Source organism: Engraulis encrasicolus, chromosome 14 (assembly GCF_034702125.1).
Source record: "Engraulis encrasicolus isolate BLACKSEA-1 chromosome 14, IST_EnEncr_1.0, whole genome shotgun sequence".
Lineage (NCBI taxonomy): Eukaryota > Metazoa > Chordata > Actinopteri > Clupeiformes > Engraulidae > Engraulis > Engraulis encrasicolus.
In genome coordinates, this window is record NC_085870.1 from 16,198,434 (window position 1) to 16,220,650 (window position 22,217).

At 44.9% G+C, this 22,217-nt stretch overlaps 1 protein-coding gene across 1 annotated transcript; it reads right to left on the bottom strand.

Annotated features, from left to right (window-relative positions):
- Window positions 1-581: 581 nt before the first annotated feature.
- smarcd1 (SWI/SNF related, matrix associated, actin dependent regulator of chromatin, subfamily d, member 1) lies at window positions 582-14,448 on the bottom strand. Its single transcript, XM_063215093.1, has 13 exons — window positions 14,221-14,448; window positions 10,701-10,873; window positions 10,287-10,329; window positions 9,953-10,075; window positions 9,493-9,615; window positions 8,509-8,625; window positions 8,291-8,392; window positions 7,465-7,626; window positions 7,042-7,139; window positions 6,544-6,679; window positions 3,157-3,279; window positions 1,917-2,018; window positions 582-1,688 (listed from the first exon to the last, which is right to left on the bottom strand). The coding sequence occupies exons 1-13, from the start codon at window positions 14,404-14,406 to the stop codon at window positions 1,635-1,637; spliced, it is 1,542 nt and encodes a 513-aa protein (XP_063071163.1). The 5' UTR covers window positions 14,407-14,448; the 3' UTR covers window positions 582-1,634.
- Between the last annotated feature and the right edge of the window lie 7,769 nt (window positions 14,449-22,217).

Here is a 22,217-nt window from a genome sequence, read left to right on the forward strand (position 1 = left end):
CTCTAGATCAGATCATTTGATGTAGCATCGGTTATGCATGTAGTAACACACAACAGCACTGTGAGAGTACGCATCTTAGTACGTCTGGAAGAGAGGTGGAAGTGTGAATGTGATGGTGTGTACCAGTGATGGACAACCTGGATTCGTTTGCAATCCAGTGCCACATATTTTAAACATGGCCTGGTACTGCCCGTCCAATTCAACCAGGTGATTGCCTGGTTGAACGGGACGGGTAAAATCAGGTCATTTGGGAAAATGTGGCATTGCACTCTTTACAAATGAATCCAGGTTGCCCACCACTGGTGCGTACAGTAGTATTATTAACTGGTCAAGAGGGGTACAGGAGCGGAGATCGAGAGAAGACGGGACAGGACAGGACAGCAGGTTCACTGGCTGAAGTATGCACCAGAGGGCAATGGACCCCACTGCAGCAGGAGTACAGCATCTAACTGGAGGAATACAAGCCAACAGCTTTCCTTTGTTTCAGACATGTAAACGTTTTCTCCTTTTACCTGACACGTTTTGACAGACGTGACCCTCTGATGATGAAGATTACAGTTACACCGTCGAAACAGAGGAGAACACGTTTACACAACAGAGAACCAATGACTTCATATACTAAGAAGACAGAGTATTACAGCCTGGGTGTGGAACAGATAATGAAGCTGAGCTTGAGCCATAGGACTGTCTCTTGCCTCTTCAAGTTGCTAAGCCCCCCCCCTATAGTCTGCGTCTATTTCATATTTACAACCACAGCTACTGTCTCTAGAGTCTATCTATGCCTAATGTACACAACTACTGTACTTTCCATATAATATATAAGTTCATATGATGAGATTGAGAACACAAACCCTACATGAAAAGCTAACCTCTTCACAAAAGGTAATTTATCTTTTTTTTAAAAAAGGCCCATTTAGATATCATTCTAACAATGTGACTTCCACAGAAAGGGGGCAAGGGGACTGGGATGGGGAAGGCGTTACATTTCTTTTGTTAGCACCGAGCTGGAGTAAGGCAAATGCCTTCAGGCGAATAATAATTCATAGTGTTTTCTTTTTGGATGCAAGTTAACTTTGTCGGGGATCTAAAAAGTATTTTGTCTTCATAAGTAATGCAAAGTTAGTGTAACGCAAGTTACTCATTGGTAGCACGTTGATCTCATGTGCCCGTCTAAAGAAGTCACCTCAACACAACCCAACAAACTTGCATTATTAAAACTGTACTTTCTATCAGGCACACTCTCGCACACACAAACACACACACACACCACTGCTTAAATAGACACTTCATCAACCCACCACAACATCTCATGGGAGGAAGGACAGCCTTCACAGCACGGAACAAACACACACACACACACACACACACACACACACACACACACACACACACACACACACACACACACACACACACACACACACGCACGCACGCACACACAGACACAAATGTTGGAGGCCAGGATAAGGAGCTGTGGTGTGTCCGTTGGGTGCCTGAACACCAGCCGATGGCTCTCAGAGCCCCCAGACACCCATGGCTGCTGCCCTGTGGGGTGGTATGGAGGTGGGGTGGCATCATACGTCGTGGCTGCTGGGGGTGGAGGTCTGGGCGGTGGGGCAAGAGGGGCCAGCTGCTTACGTATTCCTGATGCCCAGAGCCTGCTCCAGCTCCTGTCTCCTCTGCTGAACCTGAAGGGGTGCAGACAGCCAAGAGCACGACAGTTAATGAACTGAAATGGACAATTTGGCATCTAAAGATCAGATAACTCAGGAGAGGCAAGACGAGAGGCTATCGGTCAAAGCAGCTTGGTTTTTCACAGTGTTATACAGTATATGAAGAAGATGAAGTGTGGGGCTGGAGCCCAGGTTAAGAAGCACTGAGATACAATAGATGCTGGATGGATGGTGGGCGGGTACCTTGGAGTAGAAGTAGCGGCACACAGCCTCCTGGGCCCAGGGCTGGAAGTAGAACTCGGCACGCCGCTCCTCCTCTGGGTTCCCCACCACATCTGTCATGGTCTGGTTAGGAAAAAAATAATAATTAAAAATAAATAAAATAAATAAATAAATAAATAAATCAATCAATCAATCAATCAATCAATCAATCAATCAATCTCACTTACGTTTAAATCACACACAAAGCTTAGTCACTCGTCACAGATCCCAAAAGGTATCAATGCGTTCACACCGTTGCCGTCTAATCAAAACATTACATTTACCTGCGACAAATACAACTGTACATGCACACAAATGTGCAGATTTGTATTACAGTAAGTAAAAGCAGAAGTAGGCTTACATATGCAATTACAACACTAGTGGCATGATATTACAAAGTTGAAACCATGTAATACCATACCACTAGTGTTGTAATTACATATGATATATTACATACATACTTCTACTTTATACAACTCTGCAAATGTGTGCATCGATTTAGTCTGGATGTGAAAATCTGTGTACTCCTATTCCAGTTAAGTGTATTTGTGTTTGTTTTTGTAAGGTTCTAGAATGCTCATTTGCAGCAGACAGCTTCTACACAGACAGAGGGGCAGACGGCGCCACAACACTTGAGCATGCACAGGGCACAGCATGCCCTTTCAGCCTCAAATGATGCGCCTTTAGAAAGCAGATTAAAGGAGACTGGCTTAAAAGAGGCTGGTTGTGTGAATAAGGTTGCAAGACCCTTTTTCTTCATCTAATTAGAAGTCCAGTCAGAGTAGAGTTGGGGCCCTGCCATCAGGAAGCTTTACATTTCCTCTGGCATATAAAGAATGGAGAGTGCAAAGCACATGGATACATAGAATCTACCGGTACACTGTAAGGGTTATGGAAATGTTAATTTATATGCGTTACTGACACCAACTGTCAATCACAACTGAGCACGCCGACTTCATGCATTAGGATTACATTTCTGTGCGTTCATCAGACTCAGACAATTACCAGGACTGGTTGACAGTAAAACACTGCTTTCAGGTGGTGATCACATATGCAATTCCCTCACAGATGCCATTTGTACAAAGCAGCAAGTACAGTACGTAAAGATAATAAAGATGAGGAGGAAAACACAGAAATGGTCAGTGACTTAAGAGGTAACCAATCACAAGAGAGACAGGAAGAATGTGTGTGTGTGTGTGTGTGTGTGTGTGTGTGTGTGTACCTTGAGGTCCCTGCACTGAGACTGCAGCCAGTCGTTGATGAAGCCCTGTGGGTCTCTGGCGAAGCTCAGCATGAACTCCCTCTGGGTCTTCAGCTGATTAATGGTCTCGATGGTCTCGTGGATCTGCATTACAACAACATAAGAACATAAGCTCATTCATTGTTTCACCGGCACAATGGAGTTCAAAGTCAAAGTGTACAGTACTTTGTCAATTCATTAGGAAACAAGCATTCCACGAAGCAATCAGTTTCACCAGTGAAATACAATGAATGGTATAAAATTATACAGTGAATTCAGGAGTTAGGAGGAGTTAGCTAACTGGTAGCAGCTCAGTCATCTGAGAGGTAGAAGTAGAAGTAAATACAAGACAGTCAGGAGTCACATTCCACTAACCACTGCAAAGAGGAAACACTCTTTGGCCAGTTGTTGCCATAGAAATGGCACCCTCAAATGTTTCAGAGCAATGGCTATGGAGAAGGAGCGCGCGTCAGAGAGAGAGAGAGAGAGAGAGAGAGAGAGAGAGAGAGAGAGAGAGAGAGAGAGAGAGAGAGAGAGAGAGAGAGAGAGAGAGAGAGAGAGAGAGAGAGAGAGGGCGAGAGCACACCGATTGAGAGGGCAAGAGAGGAAAAGACGGTGGTTGAAGGAACACAGGTCGTCTGGAGTTACTCCTCTACTATTTTGGGTGCAGCTGCTGTATGAACACAGCAAGAGGAAGCCGGTGCCGCACGCACGCACGCACGCACGCACGCACGCACGCACGCACGCACGCACGCACGCACGCACGCACGCACACACACAAAAAACAGCTAACATAAACAAGATCAGGGCCTCCTACTGAACATCTGAAGGACCAGACAGAGATCAACAAAGAGCCAAAGCACAAAAGAAACCAGACTCCTTCAAAGGCACCATGGGCGTGTGTTTGGGGATTAGAAAATGTTGTGTGTGTGTGTGTGTGTGCGCACGCACAATGTGCATGTGTAGGTGAAACAAAAAAATAACTGTGTGTGCTCGTGTGAGAAAGAACCTGGATCACCTCACCAGTCAAACTTGAGGTCAGTGGTGTCCTCCGCTGTCAAGAAAGCTGACAAGACCCCCCAGTACAGAGCAGTTACAGTGTGACTCCCAGTGTGACTGAGTCCCACTCCCACTCTCACACACAAAAGACATTGCTATGCAACTCAGCTCCCAGTTAGGACTGCAGACTCCAGGGGAATGCATTTTCAATGTAGAATGTGCGAGGAGTTTAAAAGGCCAACTCCGGTGACACCAGCACATAATTGCTACAAAATCCACCATCATTCTCACTTGGCAATTCCCAAAACAGTTTGCGGTTAATTACACCACGACCCTGCACACTTACAGTCACCCCCTTACACACCGTGTGCACGCACTCGCACGCCCATCCACCCACCTTACAGTCAAGTCTAACACGCGGCACTCACATGCACAACGACCCAGTTTCATGTCAGGGTGGGCTAATGTACAGCTAATCATTACACAGAGGAAGTGTGTGCACGCTCATGCACATTCACACAAAGACAGCTTGAGGGCACTCTTCCAATACAATCACGCATAACCACCGCAATCATCTGGGTTGAAAGTGGCCCAACATGTCAAACGTCCAAAATTGTTTATAAACTTGCCCGCCGCCCCCCCCAGCCACATTGTTTCCCCTTGACGACACGGCGCCTGCCTGTGCTTTGTGAAAAGCCAGCCAGGGAGAGCTTGTTTTGAGTGCACACAGTGTATGGACAGCTGGCCAAGCATGAGAAGCAATCTGCTGAAATAACAGTGTATCCAGCAGCATGACATTCGTACCCCACAGGAGCTTTTAGAGGAGAGGCCGACCACACCATGGCTGCACTTCACACAGCAGAAGACGACAAAATGAAATGCCACGCTGACACCTTGAAGGCACAGTCAGCAAGTTTATAACTTAGATGTTCTAAACAAGTAAGGCTTAAAATAATAACATTCAGATAGGCTCTTCATTCATTTTAAATAGTGTAACTTTCACAACGTACACCCATCAAACTTCCCCTAGACACCGTTGCGGATTGTGTTTTTGGTTCATCAAATGGCATTTTGTCGTCGTGTCTCCTTCATGTTGTGTTCCTTAACGAGCCAGGTTGTGACACTTCTGGTCTGAATAAGCAGTTAGAGAACAAAAGCAAAGAAACTAAGGACAGGCTGACTGACAGGAGTGTGTGGATGAGTTGGCTCTTGCACACATTTCATTCCAGCTTTGTTTCAAATACGGTACACCGTTAGCTGAGCTGGATTGAAATATCTGGGAATTTAAATCAGCATTGCTGACCGCATCTTCATTAGAACATTGATTCCCTGGAGGCTCAGGCGGCTGCTATCAGCCACGAAGCCCAAGACCAGAGGCCATGGCTGCAGTCAGTACATAGACAGCAGCAGCTAAGTAATCCTGCGTGAGAGGAGACAGGTTATCGACTGGCTGTGCGGTAATCTCCTCCTCAACACCTGTTATCAGGGGCCAGTGGGCAGCTGTGGGCTTCTGTGTGGCCAGAGGAAGAGGATGTATTCAGATGGGTCTGAATGGGGCAGATAAGCCACATTGGGGTCCTCTTGCTGATAAAGACGTTATCTCAGAGCACACAAACACAGCACACAGTTCCTCAGGTCAGGCCTTATTACGGTACATTAAGTAGATATCATTACTCGAAGCAGAGCAATTAATTGAATGGGAAGAACAGTACTGCTACCATCACCGCAATTTCATACCTTGGTAATTACAAGCACTAATCCTGCCTCAACAAGGAGGCCCAGAGCAGTGTTATGGGCATGGGTGCACATGCACATGCTTTTTAATACAGGGATACACACATTTCCTTTAGGGAGTGTGCCAGTGGGCTCCTAGTAGAATAGACTGTTCAGTTAACAACTATGATGTACATGCTGACCATGACCCTCAACGAAGTGGAGAATCCTGTGTGTGTGTGCGTGCCAGTGTGTGTCATCCAGTTCCAACTGGATGTCTGAAAATCCCTCTTACTGTCCGTACTGTGTGTGTGTGTGTGTGTGTGTGTGTGTGTGTGCGTGTGTGTGTGTGTGTGTGTGTGTGTGTGTTGTAAAATAAGCAGAATTAAAGCACCAGTCCTGGATATTTAGATCAGTGCAGGCCAGGGCTCATACAGTGCCTGTGTTTCCCATACTGAACAGCTGCTGTAATGGAGAGGTCGCTAACTGGGGTGGACTGTGCAGGGAGACCTTGTATTGTAGAAAACTACCTGAAGCCCTCAAGCCTGCATCTGTGGGCTGCTCCCCCTCCACCCTGTGTGTGTGAGAGTGTGAGAGTGTGAGAGTGTGAGAGTGCGAGAGTGTGAGTGCGAGCGAGCGTGTGTACGTCCCACTCACCTTGTTGTCTAGGCCGGCGATCTCCTGCTGGCTAGCGGTGGAGAGCAGGAAGGAGTTCATCTGGGTCTTGAGTGTGTCGTCCACCTCCACATCGATGTCATAGCAGGCAGTCTTCTTCTGGTCGTTAGGATCCACACTGAACAAGCAAATAACAGGAGGGGTTTTTATTAAGGAAACAGGGAAATGACAGTTGAAAAATGACATGCGCTGTACACCCACACATTGCAGCATACAGACACCTTTCCATTCTTGCCATAGGTATATGCATCCGGTATTACCCTTTGCATTTTGAGAACATTAGTTCGGTCCAAATTCCTTTTTAAAGATATGAAATCATCTAAAATTCTGAAAACATTATCAATAGCTTTGTTTGTTTTATATCCTCTTACATGGCTGGGCTTGGGGTAGTCATTTCTTGTGTAATTGTGAAAGCTACAATTGTGAGTTCATTGAGCCAAGGAGATGGCAATGTGAAGACAAGTTGTTGGTTGTGGTTACCTGATGACATGATTGATAATGATGGGCTCTGGGGGCATCAGGAGGGCATGAAGACGCTGAGGAATCTCAGAAAACTTCATCCTTTGGGTCTCAAAGATCTGCCAGAAACAACAAAAAACATCCATAAAGACCAATTCAATATTTTTAGAATATTCAACTTTTTAGAGCAGAATAGACATATTTTTCTACTTTCTAGAGTAGAATAGAAAGTTCTTAACATAAAGATCTCTTGATGTTAGTCATACCGTATTGTCTCTGTGTGGGTACATGAAATGTATAGAATGCCTTTTATTGCCACTATCCACATACAATTTACAACACACACATGCACGATAAGATTGAAAGCACTCACGTCAGTGCAGACATTAAAGGGGACATACTGTACAACACAGTAGGCTATTGAGAAGAATTGTATGCATGTACCTGCTGGAGGTATTTGTCACAGTTGATGAACTCGCGCTCGTGTGGGTCCTGAAGCTTGTGGGTCTTGACGTACTGCCAGAGGGCCTGGATGATGACGGGCCGGGTCTGGGTGTGGATGCCCAGCAGCCTGGCCAGCCGAGGGTCCAGCTTAAACTGGGGCGGCTACACAGGGAAGGAGAAGGAGATTATTAAATTACACAATATCAACGCACCATTAACATTTGTAACGTGACCGGTATGCATATGAAGATAATTGAAGAGCTGCTTTCTAAAATGTCCCATAAATATTTTTCTTGGTTCTCTTCTTGGTTATTCAAATCTACAGTGACACCTACAGGAGGTGCCCTTATCTGCCAGGAATGTACATTCACCCCTCAAAAGTAAAAGTACAGGAAGCATATTGAACAGCTGCCATTTAAGGATGCAATGTCAACAAATCCACCAAGCACAATTCCAATGTCAAGAACACACAGAAATGCATGCGTCCCATTTCTGAGAATGCATGAATGAAACATCGATATTTTCAATGAGGTGCTACTTTAAATACTCACAGATTTTAAAATACAGTTGAAAATGATCAGACACGTGGTTTCCCGAATTACTTCACGTACAAGGATTTTAAAAAAATAAAATCACACTGTTGCAGACCTACGCCTATGTTGTAGTTGCAGATTAATTTTCGCGGAGCAAGGCAGAACCCAAACATATAGCGAGAGCTATGGTAACGGGTTCAAGGTCGAGTGGGCCCACTCTCCTACCCTTCGCTATATTACCATTCTCAACAACACTGAACAAGCGAAGCCAGTGCTGGAGGAGATCAGCTCACCTGGTAGTCCAGCATGAGCAGGACTGTGCAGCGCACCCCCACATCTCCAGGCCTCTTCACCTGGAAGCCATCCGTCTCCTGGGTGGTGGGAGTCCTGTGCCACTGTAGGAAAGGGGAGGAGAGGGTTCAAGTTCATTGCAGCAATATCAATAGTATAAAATGCAGTTGCTTGTAAAGTGCTAGTGCATATTCAAGAGGCGGATGGCTTAATTCCGTACCTCAACCAAGTGATTATCTGGTCCGTAGAGGTCCTTATCCAGTTCGATGACCAGGGACTTGAAGAAAGATGAAAACTTCCTCTTCTGCTTGGTGGCCTCGTACTTGGACACGGCCTGCTGCGGGGACACACAGGGGACGTTACATTACACTAACAATAAATACTTTTATATTACACCAACATTAAAAGGCAACTTCCAATCTACACACCACCAGAAAGTCAAGTTAGAGATAGGAAGATAACAACACATACATAACCAAGCAACCGTGTCTAAAGCTGATATTCTATAATAATATTCTGACATAATGGACCCATTGTGAGTGTGAATAAAGCCTAGTATATGAAGTCAAGAAATATGGAGATTGGGTAAGCCAAGTTGTTTGTCATTCTACCCAATCAAATCACAAGACAATTCACATTTGAGAGTCAAGGCTTTTTACTAAGCAGTTTGAGCCAATTTGCGCAAGTTTGTGCGGTGCCCACAGGCATGCCTGTCTCAAAATCTACATTATAATAAAATTTGCTGTTCAAGTCTCCCCATGGTATGAATGTTTTTCATCCCAGAGCAGACGATACAAATATGAATGTCTCCAGCAGCACATCAAGTCAGTTTTTCTTATGAGAAGTCGTCGTCCCCCCCCCCCCATCCGCTTCTTTTTTCAAGTATTATTTGGGGCTTTTCAGGCCTCTATTGGTTATTATCAGACCGGAGAGTGGTGGAGAAACAGGAAGTGAGTTGGGAGAGAGAGGCAAGGAAGGGCCGGCAAAGGACCTGAACAGAATCGAACCCAGGTCGGCCGCTTAGTAGACGAGTCTCCTAGTTCCGGTTACGCTGCCCACTGCCCTTCTGAATGATTTGCCACTAGCAACGGTTATCCAAACAGTAATGCCGCCTCCCTTGTAACAGTGGATAATGTGGTGTATGGAGTCCCTGCGGAGGGAAATATGTAAATCCTAGTACACAGGGGTCAGGATCTCCACTTACATCCTCCAGCAAGCGTCCCTCCACGCGGAGCTCCCATGATGCAACCGTGCCCTCACCGTCCTCTGCGTCGGGTTTGGCCGGGTTGAAGGTGTTGGAGATGAAGATGCGCAGCTTCCTCTTTTGCTGTTGAAAGGGGAAAAAAAACATACACACAGCCAATTAATTATTAACCCTTCGCGCCAAGCGGATGGGGTTGGGAAGGTGTGGACATTCATTGAAGTTAAACAGGAGTCAACAAGATACTAATTATTAAGGAATCCAGTTCCTAGGACAATATAAATGCACTGTCTGTTAAGGCTGGCCAAAGCTATGCTTAAAATAACATATTATCTTCATGATATATGAACACAATTCAACTTATGCTTTTGGTTATCTGGTAAGCACAACATCTGTGCTATATCCAGATATATCCAATGATGGCCTGTGCATTTCCTCCCTCAGTGTTCCCCATGTTGCTTACCTTGATGGGTCGCTTGAGAGCCTCCTGGATGTCCAGCCTCTTGCGCATGATGGTCTGATCAAGTTTCCTCTCGAAGGCAAGCAAGTCCATGTAGGCCTGCGACTCTGGCACCAGCTCTCTGATCTACAGGTACATAAGAGACAGAAAAACACAGGTCAGGTCAGGTGGAAACCCTTGGTGCACATAGGCACAGGTCATTTCGTACTGGCACTGACAGTGTCAAAGGGAGTCTGGAACAAAAGAGTTGGAAAAATATGTTTCGTACTAAAATAAAAACTGTTGGTATGAAGGACAGCATGCAACTTGATAATATGTTCAATTTCTTGCAACATACCCTCTGAGGTAGAATCTTGTCAGCCATTTTCTTCTTTTTTGCACTGTGGACAAGAAGACTTTTTTGAATAATGGAGAAAAAGCAATTCACATTAACATTTGCATTATGAGGTTACACATTAACAATGAGGTGACGAGCTCCATGGAAGGGACGACGATGTAGGCAAGGGGGACCATGACTAATTCATTTCACAGAATTGGCCACCTCAAAGGCTGGTCTACACATCCTAAATGCCTTCTTCACAGTTAAACCCCCCTGGTAGCATTGAGCACACACACAGACACCAATTCTAAGCATAAGCGTGGCTAGAGAGTCTAGAGTCTATGTCTGTCTGAATGGGAAAGTAAGAAACATAATTATAATTCTTTGTATGACCAGCGCATGTAAAGAAAATGTAAAACCGACTTGACTTACTGTTGGTTGCGGTTCTGCTGCTGGACCTGCTGGATCTGGTTGGGAGCGGGCCTCTTGCGGGACGGGTCCATGACAGGCATGCCAGGTCGGGACACGGGGCTGCCACCGTACCCAGGGGGACCCATGGAGGGGCCTTGGGGGGTCATGCGGCTGGAGGGGGGCATGCCTGGCCTCTGTGGGGGACAAACAGCAGGGATGCCATTAGTTTAATTAAAGGTGAAGATTGTGCACATCCCAGAAAAAGGTGTAGGACAAAGGCTGACTGTAGTTAAAATCCTTTTTGTTTTCTTTTGTTATTTCATGGCTGGATAACGTTTTGACATCAAACGAAACGATACAAGTCTTATCCATGGGAAAGTGCATTGTGAGCAATTCACCCCTGTTAAGGCCAACAAACCCAGAAAAAAAGCGCATCTGCCATCCTTATGTGGTGCGACGCATCAGGTACCATCTGGGTGAGGAAGACTATACAGCACAGCAGTCTCTGGCGCCAGAGGCAAGGGATAGCCTCTAAATAAGATCAAACAGTGTCCCACCTCTTGCACAACTATAGGTTTCAATGGCCTTTGAACACCAATACTAGTATCATAGCAAGAAAGAAACAATTTAGTTTTAAGAAGAGGACCCGCCAATTTGTGTACGAATGGCCATTGCATGTGAATGGTCACGTAGCAGCTGACTGAAAGACCATCCAATAGATGACATGTCAACATGTAGTGCATCCTTCTGCTGCCGCATTGACTCCAATAGCAGTTTATAATAAAAAGACAGAAGGAAAAAAATCCTTGGTCCAGGCACTTCAGTTGGTTAATGTAGTAAAAAAACAAACTTTATTTAAGGGGCAAATGCATTAAAAAACACCAACGCGACCCTGATGAAGGCCACAGCGCCGAAACACGTTGGTGTTTTTTTAATGCATTTGCCCCTTAAATAAAGTTTGTTTTTTTACTACATTAACCAACTGAAGTGCCTGGACCAAGGATTTTTTCCTTCGGTCTTTTTTGAACATTTGAACCCCTTCCAAGAGCACCAGTTGGTTTTGAGGGACACTAGTAGTGCTCTACCAACTCTTTTGCTGAGCAGTTTATAATAGTCCATATCCATAAGCCAACAGTAAACTTCCCTATTCATAAAACAAGCAAGTTCACTGAACTCTTTCTTGGGGTGGTATTTTGTCAAGATCTAGAAAAGGTGAATAATGGCCCCAAGTAGCACATAGCCTTTCCAAATACCATAGAACCAATATAGATGCAAAATAGCATCAACCATTCAGTACATAATAACACAAAAATGTGCAAAGCATTTTTTAACCGATAGTCACGTCATTCATGCTTTCAATGGTATAGTGACTGCCTTTCTTTGATACTTTGTGAACTAAACAAATCAGGAACAGCTAGTTCAGCAAGTGACACGACTGAGACTGACACACACACACACTTAAAGGATTTATCCGGAGTTGGAACAAATTTGCCTGTTTTTTGCATGTTTGGGATGAAATACAGTCACTCTAGAGCAAAATCAAGGCAAAAGGATGCGTTTTGAGAAAGTTTGATAATATCACGTTAGCCTCGTTAGCCATATCAGCTATGTAATATGAAAGATGCGGGCATCGTTTTTCGGCGGTTACACACATTTTCAAAAACACAACATTTTAAAGTCTTGCACAGCTCAAAACAATGTCACACTTACCTCGTAATATGTTGAGGGTATCCACACATAAACCGAAGAGTCCAAAGTCCTTCATGTATTCTTGAAAGGTCTGCAGAATGTGTTTTGTGAAGCTACTACATTGAGAATATCTAAATTACGGTCAAGACAACTATTTGACACTAAAGCCCACCAAGTAGATTGCCGAGTGCGTCGCACCATCAGCTATGATTATTTCCATAGCGAGTAACCACAGCTGATGGTGCGACGCACTCGGCAATCTACTTGGTGGGCTTTAGTGTCAAATAGTTGTCTTGACGGTAATTTAGATATTCTCAAGGTAGTAGTTTCACAAAACACATTCTGCAGACCTTTCAAGAATACATGAAGGACTTTGGACACTTCGGTTTATGTGTGGATACCCTCAACATATTACGAGGTAAGTGTGACGTTGTTTTGAGCTGTGCAAGACTTTAAAATGTTGTGTTTTTGAAATGTGTGTAACCGCCGAAAAACGATGCCCGCATCTTTCATATTGCATAGCTGATATGGCTAACGAGGCTAACGTGATATTATCAAACTTTCTCAAAACGCATCCTTTTGCCTTGATTTTGCTCTAGAGTGACTGTACTTCATCCCAAACATGCAAAAAACAGGCAAATTTGTTCCAACTCCGGATAAATCCTTTAATGATACTCTACTCTCTCTACACACACACACGTTGACGAGCTGATATGCAGTCAATGGTCAAAAGGCTGAATTTGAGCAGAAAATAAGAGCAAGTACATACAAGCGACAGTTGTCAGCCTACACAACATTCACTGACAAAATGAGAGCATAAACAAAGTAATGAAAGCACATAAACATTGCCAATAAAGTGTTTCATATGCATATGTTTCATATGCATGTGTTTCATATGCATATGCATTCTTATTATTATTTCTACTATTGTAGTGTCTACATTCCTTATCTCTGTTACATGTTGAATGTTAAATGTTAAATGTTCATTTGTACTGTATTTATTATTTAATATTGTCCATTGTCACCAGTCCATCACTGTTACCCGTCCTGTCTTGCACTTTATGTCAGTCTGAAAAGTGTCAGTTTTGTATACGTCTGGCATGGTATATAGAGAAAACGTAATTTCATTTTTCCTTGTATGTCTTGTGCATATGATGAAAGTGACAATAAAAGCTGACTATGACTACTAATATGACTATAGCAAAATCCACACCTGGTCACCTCGAATACAGTTTCCCTCACATGGGCAAATGGTAAACAAAATAAAATACCGGTAGCCATGGCCTTGTCAAAGCCAAGTACAGTATACGTGGTGCAATCATGTCAACACTGTGAACCAATGTCAGCTAACTAAATCCAATCGTTATCAGAGCAGTTTAAAAGTTCGTCTATGAATGGGGCCTGGAGTGAAGACGCTAGCAGGTGCCATGTTCCACAGAGCACTGTTTTGTTACGACCAGTGCAGAGGTATTGGTTACCATAACACAGGTGTCGGCAGACTAGAACTAATACCAAGCCACACTGCTGTTATCATTTGGGGGCAAACGTTGGATGCCTGTTTGTTATCTCTGATAGTAATTGATGCCACACAGCGTTAACGCTAGCTTGATGACGTTGCTTAGGCTGCAGGGCCTCCATTATGTAAACTTTACCGTTATTCTTGGAACCCCGGCAGCCAGTGGCAATTGAACATACAATACTTTGGGTATTATGCTTGCTAGCTGGTTTGATATTGCTAACTAATGTTACATTTACGATTTTGTCAATGACCGCCTCCCTTTCATTCTCCTTTGTTCTCAGCTAACGTCCAGCAGCTAGCAAGGATAAGCTAGCTAGCCGAACTGTCTCTTACCGGGTATCCAGGGCCGGGCATCGGAGAGCGATACATATGATTTTGAGCGCCGGGTGCGGGTCCCATCCTGCCCGAAGGTGTACCTGGTCCCATACCTGGCCCTCCTCCGCCGACAGGTGGGCCAGGGCCCATTCCGCCGCTACCACCTCCACCAGCGGCTGCCTGAAATCCTCCACGATTCGCCATCTTCTCCACTAGAATCAAATCACCGCCGGTTAAGGGAATGTCCGGAGATATCGCGAGAACAAAAGGGTCGAAATACCCGATGACGTCACGGTATGCTACAGAACCTGAATTTTCTCCTCATCTAGGCCTAACTTCATACATATCACAATTTAATGAAGTTCTAAATTTCAAATCCAAAAAAATAATTATGGTGTTTGAAATCCTTAGTTGTATGACCTAACGTTGTTCAACAGCGTTGCATACTAGTCATCAAAGTATACATTGTGTTGTTGCTATGGCGTTGTATGTCCACTAGCTGTCAGTATACGCCAATGTATTCAGATTGACTCTGGGCCTAGATGCACTTTTATTATTACTTTTCTGAACTTGACATTGAAATCATCATCATCATCGTCATCATCGTCATTATGTCATCATCGTCATTATGTCATCATCGTCATGGGCAGTCATGGGTAAGCGGTTAGGGTGTCAGACTTGTAGCCCAAAGGTTTCCAGTTCGACTCCTGACCCGCCAGGTTGATGGGGGGAGTAATTAACGAGTGCTCTCTCCCTTCCTACTCCATGACTGAGGTACCCTGAACATGTTACCGTCCCGCCGCACTGCTCCCTTGGGGCGCCATTGGGTGCTGCCCCCTTGCACGGGTGTGGCATGAATGCAATTTTGTTATGTGCAGTGTACAGTGAACACTTGTGTGCTGGAGTGCTGTGTCACAATGACAATGGGAGTTGGAGTTTCCCAGTTGGGCCTTCACTTCACTTCACTTTCACTACTATTCCTCTTTTGAGCTTAATTCCTTTCTTTTTCTGTCATGGTATACACACACACACACACACACACACACACACACACACACACACACACACACACACACACACACACACACACACACACACACACACACACTGCTTGTGAAGGCCACATGTTTTGAACAAACTGACTATAATTTAATTGTGAATTTCAACCTTCTCTCTCTGATGTCACTCTACTGGAAGTCTGGTCAGATCATTGATGTGGAAACGTAAATCCGTGTGTGTGTTTGTGCATGTTGTTAGTGTGTGTGTGTGTGTGTGTGTGTCTACACATGTGCGTGTGTGTGTGTATGTGTGAGTGATGGTTAGCGTGTCCCCATGGCCTGCTCTGCCTGCCTGTGTCCTTTCTCTCTCTCTCTCTCTATCTCTCTCTCTCTGTGATGGCGCCACTCTGATTGGCCACTCTGATTGGCCGCGCGCCTGATTAAGAGCTGCCTGTGCCGAGCGGCCGGCCGCCACCGGACCGGACCCTCTTCCTGTCGCCAATGCGCCGCAGCCAAGAGCCATAACTCAGACGGCCGTAATGGCAGCTCATTCATCAAGCCAAAGCCGTGCGCTTCTCTCTCCTCTCCTCTCCTCTCCTCTCCTCTCCTCTCCTCTCCTCACGGCCATGATATCATTAAGCCCTTCACCCATTAGCTTGCCGGCAATTCAAAAATCAATCCAAGCAAGTCTCCTCCTTTGCTCTGCCTTCTGTGTGAGGGGAAAAAAAAGACCCACCACTGATAATATTCATGTCTGTGCTGCAGCAACACGTTTACTTTGTACTTTGGTGTTTGGTGCTGTGAGAAATGGTCAGTCAGGCTTGCAAATGGAATTGGCCCATTTATTATTGTGATGGCTTCCTTTCGTCCATCTCTTGTTGGTCCATTGTTTGAATAAGAAAAGGAGGATGTATTGCATGTGAAGTGCTGATCATCCTTGCTGAAAATGGCTCCCTCAATCCCTATTTTCTCCCTGGCCTTCCTCAAGTCCGGTGTACTTTAAACGACTGGAATAGCCCCCATGACAAGTTGATCACGAGAAAAAAAATACCAGAATAATAATAAAAATAAAAAACAGAAGATAAAAGGGAATAAGAAAATTACAGAGAAATTCGTAATGTAGACGGCAGAGCCAGCTTTACCAATAGGCAGATCTAGGCAATTGCCTAAAGGCCCACAAAAAGCTGTCCAATGTAGGGGCCCCCCACCAACAGTCTGCACCACTATGGTAAATGCCTGCAAAAATAATTCAAGAGGGCCCATGCCAATATTTTGCCTAGGGCCGCATAATGGGTAGAACCGCCATTGGTATAGACGGGACTGTGTCTCTGTGGGCGTGTGGCTCTCTGCTAATGGTTAGCCGTGGCGGTGATAACAGTCCTACGGCTCAGCCTCATTAAATTCTGAGCCATCCCTTCATCATCCCAGACTGGTAGTTATAACTTGTTTTTCCTACACCACTCTCCACTCCCTTGCATGCGGTCCCACTTTTATGTGCGCCCAATGATTTCCATCATTCGCATCGCAGGGAAAGGGAATGCGCTTATCTGACTCACATCAATGGGATGGAGCTTGCTGCTGCAGCGCAGGTTGAAAGCTATCACTATTGATGGAAAGTAATTGAATTGCTTTTGTTTTTGAAAGATAGATAAGGTGCACGCTAACAGTTTTTCTCTCCCAAAACCACCCTCTGTAAATGCACTCAACACCTTTGTCAAAATGGAAGGAGGGAATTTGACAAATTTCTACAATTTTTCTGTATATGATGAGCGGAATTAGCTCGTCTGACGGCATACTGTATACTGTATCTATAGCCGATAACATGATGGGTAGGAGAAACTAATCAATTGAATCTGCAGTCATGCTTTGAAATAAACCATGGTTGAAGACCAAGGGAGGGCCCTCACAAATCAACACCCATTCTTGCTACACTGCTTTGACGCCATTTTCCTTTCTTCTCAGCACAAGAGGTGTGTAGTGTAAGTGTAGCGTACTTGACTTGTCCTTGGGGAACCATGACTGCCATTCAGCTACATAATGGACCTCGGGCCTACACGTTCCATAATGAAATACCTGAGTACTGTTACCCACGTGACACATTCAAGGCAATGTCAACATCCAAGGCAATGTCAAACACATTTCACTTCACACATTATTGACATTGTAAAACTTGGCATTCAGTTGTGTTTTCGAATAAAGCACGGGTAAGTACATCAGCAAAGGGAATGTTGTTCTGGGGCCCAGCATGGCAGGGACCGCACAGCGCAGAACAGCGAGAGCCGCGTGACAGTTTTACGGCGGCTTTGAGCGAGCGTGCTCTGTAAATACATACCCACGGTGTTAAAGTGTCCATGTGATCACGGCAAGTGGCAGCCCTGCCTCACGGAGGAAGTAACCTCCATTATGACGCCTGAGCAAGCAGCATACTCACTCACTCACTCACTCTCTCCGACTGTGCTGTGTGAGCGCGATCGAGCAGCAAATCTTTCTGACGAGTCGATGCGTTGCTGACCCTGAGGATGGCTGGCTGACCCCTGCCTGAAGTCTATAAACAAACAAGCACTCAGGGTCCAGACACAAACGAAGGGCAATTGGAAACTGTGTGGCTATAGTACCACTGGGTGATACATCAGTTTGGCATGGTATGCAACTTTATCCAATCAAAATTAGCCTACTGATTTTAGGTACACAGTAGCCTAAATTGTGTTGTGTTAATTCAACACCAAGAGAGTGAGGGTGTTATTTGATGAGGCCCTGCCGTGGCCAACCGGTAGGGCACTCACCTGCCTTGCGGTTGACCCAGGTTCGATTCCCGGCCCGGGTCCTTTGCCGAGCCCTCCCCATCTCTCTCCCAATTCGCTTCCTGTCCACCCTTCACACTGTCCAATCAAAAATAAAGTAGAAAAAAGACCCCCCAAAAAATATTTTAAAAGGGTGTTTATTTGATGTGATGAATTTGCTGTGTGATGCTAATACCTGTATCTAGGCAGTCATGGGTAAGCGATTAGGGCGTCAGACTTGCATCCCAAAGGTTGTCGTTTCGACTCCTACCCCTAGGGCTTTTATCATTGATTAAATCATGAAGTTAAACATGTATTGCTCTACAAATAGCGAATATGTCACCATCTCTCATTGATCTTCATTGTTTTTCATTGTGTTGCTTTCCATGATTACAATGACCCTAAACATACACCTAAGGCCAATGTTGATTTTCTGAAGAGGTGAGAGTGAATCAGTGACTAAGTATGACACCTGATATGCATATTTTAAGTGTTTTGAAGTGACTTATCTGCTCATTTTCACATTATGTTCGATAGGCGACAAAACTTTTGTCTTATGAAACTCTGCCCTGTCTGTGTTCATTAAAGGGTCAATCTTTCTTTGGTTTGGTGCATGAAATTTATTTTTGTACATACATTTTCATTCTGGAGGGTTGTAGCTTTCATATGAGTGACTTCTGAAGCCAAGTGATTAATTCAAAGTCAGGTTATTAGCTGTTATTCCAAACAGATGGATAGGCGACAACTCTTTTGGAGACGGCTGCATATTGAGTGAGGGGGCCCTTTCAGATGACTTTGTCCTGGGCCCAGCCAAAGCTGTCAGCGACCCTGCAAGCGAGCATACAGCACGTCTTGAAGGACGAGAAGTGATGCATATGAGAGCAATGGAGGGTGATACTCTTCTTCAGGTGCTTTTGAGCCTCACTAGGTGCCTGATGACAAAGAGGGAGACTGCCAACTCTGTATGCTGAGGATGACGGCCATTACAAGTATAAAAAAAGCCCATTATTTATGAGTTGTCCTGTGCACCGATCGTCACTGCTATCCTAGACTCCGCAGTGAGCATCATAAACAGACGAGGCAGCGCTGCCTTCAAACCAATGAAGTGTGTAAGGACTACGGACATTTTAACGCCAGAGAATTGTACAACACAATAATACTACTAATAAGGAGAATGTCCTTCTGTATCTATCTCCCTCTCATGTCTTCCTTTATGTGTGAATTTGCGTCTTCTTTCCTCTCGATTTCTTTCAGCCTGTCTCTCTGTGTTCTATATCAATCGTATAAATTTGACTTGTGTTAACTCGATTTAGGAATGCATTTCTCTCTCTCTCTTCCGTCTCCTCAACGCCCCCCCACCCCACCCCCACCCCCACACTCACACACTCACACACTCACACACACACACACACACACACACACACACACACACACACACACACACACACACACACACACTTCCTTAGTAACAGCGACATCTCCGAAGTTCCTGTCTGTTAATCAGCTTACAGAGAGGCAGCGGCAGAGGCAGAGACAGAGAGAGAAATGCGGCTGTTTCCTCTAAGCTTGTGCTACTGCTGTGTTATCTGTGATGAACGCCTGTGCCGGGTAATTATACAGAGAAGATGTAGCAGGATAATGTTGCACTGCAGGCCAATAAATACCAAGCAGCATGGCGGCAGGGTTCTGGATGGGCCTAAATATCTCACTAGCTTCCCACTGCCACAGATACAAGTCTCCTGTATAGCATGCATACGCCTTCCAGAAGTACGCACGCACGCACACACACACAGACATACACACACACACACACACAGACTCACAGACACACACACACACACACACACACACACACACACACACACACACACACACACACACACACACACACACACACACACACACACACACACACACACACAAATTACTATCTTTGTGAGGAGCTTCCATTGACTCCAATGCGTGACCAGCATTCAAAACTAGAGAATGCTAAACTGTGCCCTGACCAAAACAATCCCTAACGCTAACCTGTCAGTAAACAAAATGTTTTTGAACCTTAGGTTTTTCATCAACAACAAAGCAACATATTTAATGACTGTGAGAACAGACCTAAATGTCCTCACAACCACAGTTGTCGTCACAGCAAAGGTCAAATGTCAGGTTGTGGTCCTCACAATACACACACACACACACACACACACACACAGTTTAGTACTTTTATTTGGATTTGGACACACACACACACACACACACACACACACACACACACACACACACACACACACACACACACACACACACACACACACACACACACACACACACACACACACACACTGTATAAGCCTTTGTCCTGCACCTTAACCTGGGGTGTGTGCACAGTCTTCCTTCTCAAATGGATGTTAAAATAAAGACCACATCCTCTCCTGACAGACAGTTATAGCAGAGATTCTTTAAGTATAGAGATATGCCAACATAATAGGTTTCTATGGGCACCTAATGTGACCAGGTTCCGGTCTGCCTAAAGGGGCGTGTCATAATGCTCCTAGCATTGAATAGAACAGTCCTTAGGTCTGCCTAGGTCTGCCTAAAGGGGGATTTTCCCCCCCAATAATAGAACCAGGAAACAATGGGCCAATGGAACCTCTCTCTCTCTACTCTCTCTGGTTATAGTCTGTGGTTGTCTGGTGTAGACGGACGGCACATATCTGTGTTCCCCAGGGCTGTTAGAGTTGGGAGAATAAGTATGTTACCTTTGTGGGTAAGCACTAGTTGTTACCTACGACTGGTAATTATGGACAAAAACAACTACTGTGATTCATTAAATGGCTCGACAATTAGTGCACTTGTGCAGTTTAGGCCCTTAAGCCACCATAAAACACAAGAATATCAAAACATCATTCCTCATTCCCGCACACGCACACACACAGCACACGCACACGCACACGCACATACACACACACGCACACACACACTCTCTCTCTCTCTCTCTCTCTCTCTCTCTCTCTTTAATGCTTTTAATTTGAGATTGCCTTGTGCAGCTAAAAATACAGACGTAAAAGAGCGCAAGGCAGCATGCTGATGAGGTCGTCACTGAATCATAAAAATGGACGGCAGCGTTTTCTTTTTCTCTCTTTTTTCCATCATTTCCCCTCTCTCTCTCTCTTTCTTTCTTCCTCCCTCATTCCGTATGCCCATAAAATAACTCAATAGAGTGCATCAGCAGGACCCGCCTGGCCTTCAACAAACAAAGATGTATTGACGAAAGGCTTCCAGCAGACAAAAACAAGCTTTCACAAAATGACTTTATCATCGTATTAGACGTGGCCGTAGCATGTGCTTGCAGGGCCGTTTCAAGGAATTTGGGGGGCCTTGGCCAAGGAGGGCATTGGGGCCCCCCCTTTTTTTCTTAAAACTATTGTGGAGCGTTTCAATCATTGAATTCAGGGAGGTTTTGCCACACTCAGAGTTGTCATTGCTGTCTTATGGGCTGTCATGGGTAAGCGGTTAGGGCATCAGACTTGTATCCCAAAGCCAGGTTGGTGGGTGAAGTAATTAACCAGTGCTCTCCCCCATCCTCCTCCATGACTGAGGTTAGGTACCCTGAGCATGGTACCGTCCCCCCGCACTGCTCCCTTGAGGCGCCATTGAGGGCTGCCCCCTTGCACGGGTGAGGCATAAATGCAATGTCGTTGTGTGCAGTGTTCAGTGTTCTCTTGTGTGCTGTGGAGTGCTGTGTTGGAGTTTCCCAAATGGGCTTTCACACTTCACATTTGAATACAAGTAGGCCTACATACAGTCAATACCAGGGGGGTTTCAGCTCGGGCCCTTAGGCAACTGCCTAGTTTTGCTTGCTTGGTTGCGAAAGGCTTCTGTGCTTGTGGTATAGGTGCACATGTGACAACAGAGACACAGGAAAAAGGAGGCAGATGCTTTTTATTTTATTTTAAAATGATTATTCATACTTTATTGTACCTCTCAAAGATAAATAGAACAGTCAAGAACCCATTTAGATGGAGACTGGACTATCAGCAATATTGTACTGTATGCTTTGCAGTAGAAAAAAAAGAAAAACGAAATGTCAGATTAGTATAGTAATACCGTAATAACAATGCAATGGTTATGTAGTTGATGTTTATATTGATAAGAATATTTTTTCATTTCCTTGTACATCACCTCTACTTGTGTGTGTGTGTGTAGCCTCTTGTGCTTTAATATGACGTTTTAACTCGAACAG